The sequence below is a fragment of the Carex rostrata genome, chromosome 29, assembly GCF_964058835.1.
Source record: "Carex rostrata chromosome 29, lpCarRost1.2, whole genome shotgun sequence".
Taxonomy (NCBI): Eukaryota; Viridiplantae; Streptophyta; class Magnoliopsida; order Poales; family Cyperaceae; genus Carex; species Carex rostrata.
The window spans coordinates 6,563,132-6,575,419 of NC_135946.1; the positions used below are offsets into that span (position 1 = coordinate 6,563,132).

At 34.2% G+C, this 12,288-nt stretch overlaps 1 protein-coding gene across 1 annotated transcript; it reads left to right on the forward strand.

Annotated features, from left to right (window-relative positions):
- Window positions 1-2,539: 2,539 nt before the first annotated feature.
- On the forward strand, window positions 2,540-11,281 carry LOC144546463 (protein neprosin-like). Its single transcript, XM_078295019.1, has 5 exons — window positions 2,540-2,598; window positions 2,704-2,931; window positions 3,027-3,080; window positions 3,197-3,349; window positions 10,684-11,281. Exons 1-5 carry the CDS (start codon window positions 2,545-2,547, stop codon window positions 10,894-10,896), a joined length of 702 nt encoding a protein of 233 aa, XP_078151145.1. The 5' UTR covers window positions 2,540-2,544; the 3' UTR covers window positions 10,897-11,281.
- Window positions 11,282-12,288: the final 1,007 nt, after the last annotated feature.

Consider the following 12,288-nt stretch of genomic DNA (forward strand, 5'->3'; position numbering starts at 1 on the left):
ACTAATTTTTTATGGTCCACGATTTTCTGAACACAATAATTTAAAAAAAATTCAAAAAAATAGTAAATTTTTTTTAAAAACTGTAAAATTTGGTCTCCAAGCATAATTTAATATGGAGATAAACTTGAACGGTTCGGATTGACATTTTGAACTTTAAAATTGAAGATATAGCGTGAAGTACTTTGCGAAAAAAACCTTAAATTATTTGCTGGCACCTGGCGAATAGTATGTTGACCTTTTGACGACACAATTCCAAGAAAGTTTTTTGGTGAAGATGGCACATTTACACGAAATTTTATATGACTTCTCCAGTCATATAAAATTAAGGTGGCATCTGAAAACGACCTTTAATGATGATAGCATGCATCATTAATCTATCTCTTTGGTTCATATAATGTAAGATTTTACTGGAGTTTGGACAGCGACTAAAAGAGGTGAATGAGAGCTTTTGACAAAAATGACCTTCAATTAATGGGGCACGTGGGGATCCTATACAACCCCTAAAGATGATCCCACACGTTCTCCCCAGTTCTGTTTGTCCTATTTGTTTTAGGGCATGTTCGGCAGAAAAACGAAGGTTACTGTTTATGTGGGAAAAAAAAAAATTCATTCAGATTGAATTTTTTTTCGCACGTGAACAGTAAATTTCAGTTCAAAAATTTTTTATTTCTGTTCCTATTTTCATTCCCACTGTGCAGCCGAACAAGCCATTAGAGATTTTTCTTGTATGTATTAGACCTGATCATTTGACATGTTCTCGAACTTATCAATTAATTCTTCATGTAGAAGTTCAAAATCCACGATCCCATTACTCAAAAATATTATTTCCAAGTATTTATTCTATTCCAACAATAATTAATTAATATTTTTTCTATACAGTATGTATTCTTACCGAGTTTAAAAATTAGTGTTATATGAAATTAAGCTAATGTTACTTTGTGGGAATATACACCATGATATATTGACGTGCGTGAGTCACAGAAGATCATAATAAGATTGGCAAAATTGGCAGAAGATTACTGAATATTTGTTTACCTTATGTAATAGTAGGCAATATTATACTAAGAAAATAATGTAGAGAAAAAAAATATGTTATTAAGGACAAATGTATTTATTTGGAAATATTCAACTAAGGCAAGGCAAGATAGATTAGCAATCAGATTATATATGAGGGGGTGTTGTTCAAAAAAAGTACACACAAAAATACTCTGTAATTTGAGTAGAACTAGGGTGTTCTTAAGCTCCCTAAGCCTCTCGGTGAACTCAAGTCTAAAATCCATCGAATCTGCTTTAAATAATGGATCCGAACTATTGAAACCCGTCTACCTTACGAGTGATGCGTCTACATGTGAAAATTTTAAATACTTGAAATAATTAATTATAAAATAAAGCAGTCAAAATTAGAAGGTTAATAAATTAATTTTGATGCATTCATTTTTTGAATGTTTTTTGACAACTTGACTCTATGCAAAATTAATTTCAAAATTAAAAAAATTTACATGTTGACACATCACTCGTAAAGTAGACGGATTTCAACGGTTCGGATCCGTCATTTGAACACAAGTCTAAAAAATTCATTTGGAGCTTTGATCAGCACAGCTTTCTTGAAATCAAGCACTCTTTCTACATACTTTTAACTACAAATGAAACATTCTGACAGCTAACTATAGATTTGTCAACAACTGGCTTGAGCTTCTTCTCTGTTACCAGAATGGAGCTTAAATGGCAGCGAAGCAATTACTCACAATTAAAACAATCAAATGCCATGAATGATTACAACCTTTGTATAACAATTTGCTATCCCTGTGAAAAGCAGAGAAAATAGTAGTGATTATGGGAGTTATTTTGTAAACGCTCAGGGGAAAGAAAGGCCTGTATATGTTTTAGTGTCATATATACAGAGTCTAGGTTTAGAACTGATATACTCATAGCCATCTTCCAGTAATTATCCTTGACATGAAACTGAGTCTAGGTTTTATCCAATAAAATTAAAAGTGGTAAAAAAAAATTATAAACTTGGACTATGGTGCATTATGATATAATAAGAGTCATTTCTCACTTTAAATTCATATTTTTTATTTTAAAATCCAATCCAAAGAGCTAGTCGATCCAAATTGCTTATCATGATTTCCATATGAAAAAATATCTTTGGAGTCCGAATATTACATTTTTCTTAGTTTTTTTTTACTATATTTTCAGATAGGTAAAAAATTGTTATAATTAATGATCTATAATTTTTTTTAAAATAGTAATTAATATTCTATCTATTTAAACAAAGAGTAAAGAAGTCAGCGTTATAAAAATAGTAACAATGTTATATATGAGATTTTGGATCAGGATAAAATATGTCGAAAATAAAGAAGGGTTGTTATATATGAGATTTTGGCTCATGGGTGCGTGCGAGCCGTGCAGCAAGGTCCACCTCTGTTCTCTCCTAGAAAATAAAAGAAAAGAATGGGTGGTTATGTTTATGCTTAATTGTAGAGCCTTCTTATAAAAGCAAAATCGCACGTATCAGAAATTACGAATTATTCTTATCGATCCATGGCTTCAATGAGGATGTTAGTTTTTGTCACCATGCTCTTTTGTCTTTTTAAGGTACGCAACATGAATATTATGTTTTCATTTTTGAATGATTATTATTTTTTAAATCTGTAAATGTCATAACAAATTAAAACATCTCATGATGAATCCTACATGCAGGTTGGTTTTACAGGAGCACCACCAGGAATCAAATTTTCAACATCTAATAGCGGTTCTATCATTAAGATTAGAGCAGGTTACTACAGTAAGGCAATACTGTGGCATGGAGTTAAAGCAAGATTTGGTATTTGGGATATAAATGATGTCGATCCTTTGTCAAGTTCCGGGGTTTACCTAGCAGCAACCAACCAATCACCAGGGCTAGAAATGATCGCAGCTGGATTTCACGTATATATATATATATGTCATTCTTCATTCTTAATTTCTTCCATCAATTAAGAAAGTCTAAGTTTCTAACCAGTAGCAACTACGTTCTTTGGCAGGTAAATCCTAGCCTTTATCATGATAATAAATTGCATTTCTTCACATACTGGACTGTAAGTATTCCAAAACTTGTATTTGTTTATTGGATGTTTTCATCTTTCAGTCAGTTTAATAGCTCTCAATTAATTTACTATGGAATACATAATTAATTCATCTCTGTTGCATGCAGACTAGAAACGACTACTCGACAGGCTGCTACAATACGTTATGCCCAGGTTTCGTAATACAGCCAGGTGAAGATTTATTTCCGGGAGTAACCATAGATCCTCCATATTCAAGTTACGGTGTAAGAGAGTTAGATTTGACAATTCAGATAAAAAAGGTTTGTTGTGTGTTGAGAAATAGGATCTAGGATCTCAGATTAATAATCATCATAGATCTAGAAATAGAAGGCTAGGATTAAATCAAGGAAGTAAAGGGGCCTTCTTGCATATATTCAACAAATAGGTATACTGTACATAGGTACAAGGTACAAACGGTAACAAAACAGTAGCTTAGATGTTTGTAATATATATAGGAATGGTAACAGTGTAAAGAAAAAAAAAATGAAATAATTGTTTTCTCAAAATAATCTCTCCTCAGAAATTGCATAAATTCAACATGGTATCAGAGCATCAGTCTCTGTGACCGAAAAAATCTCTTCCAAATTCTTACCAGCAAAACTGGTATATACACAAGCAAAATCAAAACCCATAAACAGAAGTCTAGCACGTCAAAGAGATGGCTTCAGAGGGGCAGCATTCGAAAGAAGCCACCAATACCTCAAAACTCACAAACTCATTGCTCAACGGCCAAAACTATCTCTCATGGGCAAGTGCCACAAGATTATCTCTCAGTGGAAGAGAGGTTTTAGAATTCATCACAGGAGAGTCTGTAAAGCCGGTTCCAAAAAAGAAAGATGAGGCAACTGAGGCCGAAAAAAAGGCAAGAAAACAGTGGCAATCTAAGAATGACAGAGTCATGACATGGATCATGCAATCCATGGAGCCGAGTGTTTCAGAAATATTCCTTGGCCATGAAACAGCTTTCTCACTGTGGGAAGGCTTAAAAACGATGTATGGCCGACAAAACAACAATTCCCACATTTATCGATTAAAACTAGAAATCCAGCAAGAACAACAAGGGTCAAGGAGTAATATAGAGTACCTGGGTGCTCTTCAAAAGAAATGGCATGAACTTCGAGTTTATCGGCCACCCATACCAGATCCAATAGCCATTCAGAGAGAAGAAGAAGATAAAATCTTCCAATATCTCGCGGGTCTCAATCCAAGCTATGAAGCCGTGAAATCACAACTTCTTTTAACAACTTCCCTTCCCTCCTTTGCTCAAATTACCACCATGGTGGAGCAAGAAGAAAGCCGACGGCTTGCTATGAGTGGTCCACAAGTCGGTGGCAGTGAGGGACACGAGACTCATAGCTTTGCAAAAAACCCCAATTTCGGAAAAAACCCTAACTTCCCAAATTACTCAAACCGATCAAGTATCAAGGGAGATAGATGCTCTCACTGCAAAAAGGAGGGTCACCAAGCCGAAAAATGCTATTTTCTTCACCCACATCTCAGGTCGAAGTGGTGGGATTCAAAGAGGGGAGGGGGAGACGTGAAAATGGCGGACTGGAATGAAGGGAAGAAGAGAAAGAAAGGGACTGAGTCGCGTGGGGGTTTTTCTGCTCAAACTGAACCCAACCGGCCAATAAAAATGATTGGTTCAAGTGAACCAGGGTCTAACCCAGATGGCGCTGGCGGGTCAAGCGGGTCAGATCCGATGCAGCAGTTTTTTGAGCAGTTCAACCAAAACCATTTTTTTGGGATATTCCTCATTTAAAAAGGGATATAAGTGTTATGATCCTATAACAAAAAAATTATTTACGTCTAGAGACGTTATATTTTGTGAAGATAAACCATATTTCAAAACAATGGAAATGAGTGAGACACCACATGCAAGTGACCAAATAAATTTGGAACCAACGGTACTACCTCATGTAAATGACCAATTAGTTACACAAGATAATGACCAAGAGGTTGAGACAAGTGTTGTTGAAGAAACAATAGAAAATATTGAAACCAATGATAATGAGATAGAAGAAAATCAAGAAGTTAGACGGTCCATAAGAACACCAATACCGTCCACTAGACTTAGAGACTATGAGACCTATACGGTGCAATACCCTATACAAGAATTCATATCATATAAAAATATTTCTTCTTCTTATAATGCATTTCTCACCTCCATTGAGAGAACACTAGAACCAAATAACTACCAAGAAGCCATAATTGATCCGGTATGGTGTGGTGCCATGAAGGAAGAACTAAGAGCTCTTGAAAAAAATGGGACATGGGTAATTGTACAATTACCAAAAAACAAAAAACCCGTTGGTTGCAAATGGGTATACAAAACCAAATATAATAGTGATGGTACGATAGAACGGTACAAGGCTAGATTAGTTGCCAAAGGGTATACTCAAACATATGGAATAGATTACAATGAAACCTTTGCCCCGGTAGCTAAAATGAATACCGTTAGAATTTTATTTTCTATTGCGACGAATAACAATTGGAATTTGTACCAAATGGATGTAAAAAACGCCTTTCTTCAAGGAACACTTGAAGAAGAGGTATATATGAACCTACCACCCGGCCATAAATTGGAAAACAATTCTAATTTAGTTTGTAGGTTAAATAAATCGATTTATGGATTGAAGCAATCTCCACGGGCATGGTATGGAAAACTTAGCTCTTATTTAATTTCTTGCAAGTTTAAAATTTGTAGTGCCGATCATTTATTATTTATTAAAAATGATGGAGAAAATATAACCCTTGTACTAGTATATGTAGATGATATTATAGTTACCGGAAATAACGTAGAAGAAATTAAAAGAGTTAAAAGCCAATTAAAGGAAAAATTTGACATCAAAGACCTTGGATATTTAAAATATTTTCTAGGAATAGAGGTAGCACATTCAAAATTGGGACTTTTCATCTCCCAAAGAAAGTATACTTTAGACCTCTTAAAGGAAACCGGTAAATTAGGATGCAAACCAATCTCTACCCCAATTGATAACCGGCATAAATTAAATGATGAGGATGGTGAACCAATTAAAGACATAAATCAATTTCAAAGGCTAGTTGGAAAGCTAATTTATCTAACGGTCACCCGTCCGGATATTTCTTTTTCCGTAAGCCAAATTAGTAGATTCATGCACTCACCAAGAACTCCACACCTAGAGGCAATAAATAGAATTTTAAGGTATTTAAAGAAAAATCCCGGCAAGGGAATTTGGATGAAAAACAATAATTCTAATATCATATGTGGCTATTCCGATGCAGATTGGGCTGGAAGTTTTGATAGAAAATCCACTACCGGCTTTTGCACATTTGTAGGCGGAAATTTAGTCACATGGAAAAGCAAGAAACAAAACGTTGTGGCACGATCTAGCGCGGAGGCGGAATATCGTGCCATGGCGTCAACCGCATGCGAATTAACTTGGATAAAACATCTACTCAAAGAAATAGGCATTGCTTGTGATCAACCAATGAAGATGTATTTTGATAATAACTCCGCAAGACATATCGCATCGAATCCGGTATTCCACGAGCGAACCAAACATATAGAAGTGGATTGTCACTTCATTAGAGAAAAAGTTCAAGCAAAGGAAATAGAAACACCATACGTTAAGAGTGAAGATCAACTAGCGGATATCCTCACCAAAGGCTTGGACCCGAGTTCATTTGAAAAAATTTCAAGCAAGCTAGGATTGTATGATATATACATTCCAAGCTTGAGGGGGAGTGTTGAGAAATAGGATCTAGGATCTCAGATTAATAATCATCATAGATCTAGAAATAGAAGGCTAGGATTAAATCAAGGAAGTAAAGGGGCCTCCTTGCATATATTCAACAAATAGGTATACTGTACATAGGTACAAGCACTATTGGAAAAAATAGAATCAGTATCGGTTATATACAGATATCAGTATCGGTTCACAACCGATCCTGATGAGGGCGACACAGATACCAAACAAATCTGTATCGGTTGTTACAACCGATGCAGATAGGTACCAATCTGCATCGGTTCTAATTAACAACCGATGCAGATTAGTACCTATCTGCATCGGTTCTAATTAACAACCGATGCAGATAGGTACTAATCTGCATCGGTTCTAATTAACAACCGATGCAGATAGATTTTGTAAATAGAATTTTTAAAATTCAGGAAAAACTATCAGCATCGGTTCTATTGTACAACCGATACAGATGTATATTTCAAATTATATTTTTTAAATTCAGAAAATAGAGTATCAGCATCGGTTCTGACTGAAAAACCGATACTGATTTATATTTTAATTAAGAAAATCACTATCAGCATCGGTTCTTAAGTAAGAACCGATGCTGATACTCAATTGAATTTTTAAAAAATATTTTTTATTAAATGGCCAGCTTCCATATTTATTTAGCTGGCCGAAATTTGAAATTATCACAAATCCTAAATTATCAATAAAACACATTCTAAATTAATTTTCAATAAAACACATCCTAAATTAATTATCAATAAAACACATCATAAATTAATTATATATCATACACATCCTAACTTATTACAAAAAATTCATGTTCCTAACTTCCTCTCGTCTTAATTTCTTTCAGCAAGGCTTTGGCCCACATTTGGCGAAAGTCGGCCAAGCGTTGTAACGTATATTTAGCGGGAATATCCTGCATTTTTAGAATTTGTGAAGAGCATATATATACAATTAAATTGTGTATTTTATTATATTTGAAGCAACAATTCTTATTTTTGAAAAATTTATAAATGCATATATACCTTCAATTGCGGAAAAACATCGAGACAGTGGTTTATTATGTCTTGCATGAGCAACATGGTATAATATGCACATTCCCAGCCGGCTGGTTGTTGTGGGCACTACATAACAAGTTTCAAAAAAAAAAATGTTTGTATTACGAGCATACAAATGGCTTATATGTATATTCATTATAATTATATCGCAATATGAATTTTTACCTTGCAATCGTTATGAACTGTTAAAGAAGCACCCATTTCCTTTATGAAGACGCTGTTGAAATATGAAAACATTGAACAATCAGTACTTACGATACATTTTTGAAATGATAATATAATAATAAAATCATTAGTATTCTTAAAAAACGTAAAATTTAGGAAAGACACTTACTCCTCGATAGCAGCACTGATCATCAGCATTCTTTTACCTTTCTTATCGGAATCGTACACGTACAATGCACGTTCTCTTGGCATAAGCACGACCAATATCCAATGATTTCTGCATGTTAGGTTTGTAGCATGTCATATTATTCAATTTATATGAATTGAAAGAAATATAATAAAATTAGAATATATATATATGTAACACTAACATCTGATGGTATGGTATGAAGATTAATCTCTTGTCCTGATTTTCTCGGAGTGCTTTCCCTATGTATTGAAGAACACGTCCTCGGTCATCATTCAACAGGGTGGCATTCGTTTGACTGGGGTCCATGAAACCAACCTGCTCATCGGGATATTCCTCCTTGAGGTATTTGTGCCAATACCTACAAAATAAAGACACAAAGGTGATCTCAATTTTGTGAAATTTGAATTACAAGTACTAAACATCTGCAATTATTACAAATATTAACTTACAGCATCCAGATCTGAACAACTGGTACAGTGAGCCACTCCCGTGGAGTAAGCAAGGCCGCATAATCATCTGCAAACACGCATATGGAGTCCCAAAACGGGTACAGTGATTAATGCTGCCGAAATTTTCTTAAATACTAAAACACGACTAACAAGTGGTCACATCTTAATTGAGACAAACTATTCAAAGAGCAGTCCCAAAACGGGGACTATTCAAAATTAATCCCTAATGGATTAATTTTGAACGGGTATCATGACTTAAAGGCATTAATCATGCGGTTTTGGCTCTCAAGACAATACTCTAGCTACATACTTACTACAAATCTATTTAGTCTAGCTATCGAAATACACATTTATGCACAAAACTAATTAAACATGAGTTTTATGCGGTACTTACAACTTTTTTAGATGCCGTACCGAGTGAGATGAAGATCGCTGCACCAAATCTCTCAATAATAGCCAAACTACAAAATTAAACCATCGGAACCTAAATAAGAGATGTATATATATATAACATGGACTTAACTACGATGCTATATATGGGTTGCATAGAGGCCTCCCGTGCTACGGCTCAATATTTGAGTTTTCAAAATACTCACGGTCGATCCGAACCGTTTATCTTGTTATCCGTATTAATATGTGTTTGGAGACCAAATTTTACATTTTTTGGAAATTTTTAACTATTTTTTTAGATTTATTGAAAATCGTTGTTTTTCATACAAATCTGGACCATAAAAAAGTAGTAAACAATTTCCAAAAAATGTCAAATTTGGTCTCCAAACACATATTAATACGGAGAACAAGATAAACGGTTCGGATCGACCGTGAGTATTTTGAAAACTCAAATATTGAGCCGTAGCACGGGAGGCCTCTATGCAACCCATAGCATATTAGCCAAATACTATATAACATATATATGATGCATGCTAGGGTATATATTGGTATATATCAAAAGCTCAAATATAGCATGCATGTGCAAATATAGTTATATCAAAAATTCATATATATCATGAATTTGCTCATCTTCACATATAAAGAAAAGCTTAAAATATAAAAATGTATTAAAACCTAAAAGATAGATTAGGGTTTATAAAATGGGCCGAATTAGAACCTAAATTGTGCTAGATCTAACATCAAACTTGAGAAAAGAGATGATTAATCAATTAATGAACCTGAGAACGAAGAGTGAGATAGCTGATCAATGCCCAGTAAGATAGCTGCTGCGCCAAGCAATGGAGGAAGAAGAAAGAAAAATGATTCTGTGAAGAATCAGACTTCGGGATAAAGCTAAATATGAACTATCAGCATCGGTTCTAAGCTTAAAACCGATGCTGATACTATCAGCATCGGTTTTAAGCTTAGAACCGATGCTGATACTTTACAATCAGAATCGGTTCTAATATTAAAACCGATGCTGATACTTTATAATCAGAATCGGTTCTAAACTTAGAACCGATGCTGATAGTATCAGCATCGGTTTTAAGCTTAGAACCGATGCTGATAGTGCATGTGCTGTGCTTTCATTAGCTTTTAGTATCGGTTTTAGTGATAGAACCGATTCAGGTAAGTATTAGTATCGGTTGGTTAGTACACCCGATCCAGATAAGCCGATCCTGATTCCTGTTTTTCCACTAGTGAAGGTACAAACGGTAACAAAACAGTAGCTTAGATGTTTGTAATATATATAGGAATGGTAACAGTGTAAAGAAAAAAAAAATGAAATAATTGTTTTCTTAAAATAATCTCTCCTCAGAAATTGCATAAATTCAACATTGTGCTACCTCCTAAACTGAAGAAATAATCAAACACGTCGTACAATTGCCTAATATATAGTATATATATGTTACTATATATCGGCCATACTAAGTATATATAGATAACATGCATAGTCTGCATTGCAATGATTTAGGATTAATCCCTGATGTTAATTTCAACAAAAAATATTATCATTGGAATTAGATGTATACCGGAATATCGATATGAACTTGTTTATTGGAAGTGTAGGACGAAAAAACTGGAGATTGGTCATTGTACAAACAATATCGTACTGGTGAAAGAATATTGCCAAAGACACTCTTCAAGTCTTTGGCAAGCCATGCAGAGACAATTGAATGGACAGGATTTGTCAGCCATGATCGCAAAGAGAGAAGTCCTTCGATGGGCAGTGCGCATCATGCTAGGGAGCTCAATTATAAAGCAGCTTCTATTGAAGATTAATTGCTTTGGATTTGATGAACATGGTAATGGTTTTGAGAGTAAACATTATAATCCTATTGTCAATACAGACAAACCAGGTTGTTATGATGTCTCTCACTGGTACCATAGTAAGGAGTTTGCACAACGCAACTTTTTCTATGGTGGACCGGGCGGTTGCCCTCAGTAAAAGTAAAAATGAGGAGGCAGCTGTTTGTATAAAATATGTCATGCATGCATGTGGTGGATTTCGCAATAAACATTAGTTGCACCCATCAGACTTTGAGTCTACAATCTTTATTTATATGCACCATTTTTTTTTCCATTAGTTGGTATTTTTCTTTTCTTTTTTATTGTTATAGTATACATATCTCCATGGAGAATGAATGATGATGATTTTGTATCTCATACTATGTAACAATTTTGTATGCAACTTTCAGCTATATAATTGTTTTTACTTAATTAATTTTGTTATTTTCTTTTGTTGTAGGTGTGATGATGATGATATATATATATATATATTAGTAAGGCTCCGCTACTTCGCGAATTAAACAGGTTGTTTTAATTTGCGCTCATATCTCTAGTTTCAAAGTCTAAATAGCCGATCCAAACCGTTAGATGTTTAATCTATATTAAAATGTGCTTGGAGACCAAATTTTACATTTTTTTGGAATTTTTACTATTTATTAAAATGGTTTGAAAATCGCTGTTTTTTAATGGTGCAGAATTTTAATAAAAACAACAATTTTCAAATCATCTTAAATTTGTTGCCTGATGATTCATACGACTTCCAAACACATACAAAAGACTTATACAAAAAACAAACTACAAATTTAAAAAAAAAAACTAAAAACATATTAAATCATACATTCAACAAATCAACAATAATTCATACGACTTCCAAACACATACAAAAGACTTAAACCAAAACAAAATACGTTAAGGCACACTACATGAAAGAAGACTACGGCTACGGGCTACATGTCTAACAAATCCTCATCTGGGTCTAGATCTACTCCATTTGTTGCCATATATATAATTGTAATATGATTTTTTTTTCCATTAATCTCGCCAGTTAATTTGTAGGGGACTTACTTGTGATTGCAATATTCGTAGAAGTTGATAGGATATTTTTAGATGATTCGTAGAAGTACTTATAACCATGACACACACAAACACACAGTAATTAACTCCATTGATAGCTAGCTGAATTAGTGTATTTACCTCATCTCATGAACCCCCATCAAAATTCAATATAATATTAGGAAAAAAAAAAAGCAAGAAGAAATGGCTAGAAATGAAGATAATTGTTTTGTCACGACGATTGATCAGGGTACGACAAGCACCAGGTACATAATCTACGATGGTAACACCAAGCCGATTGCTTTGAACCAAGTGGAGTTAATTCAGTTCTTG

Coding starts and splice junctions, on each gene's coding strand:
- LOC144546463 (XM_078295019.1), top strand. CDS start 2,545: ATGGCTTCAATGAGGATGTTAGTTTTTGTCACCATGCTCTTTTGTCTT. Junction 2,599..2,703: donor TGCTCTTTTGTCTTTTTAAG/GTACGCAACATG, acceptor TCCTACATGCAG/GTTGGTTTTACAGGAGCACC. Junction 3,081..3,196: donor ATTTCTTCACATACTGGACT/GTAAGTATTCCA, acceptor TGTTGCATGCAG/ACTAGAAACGACTACTCGAC.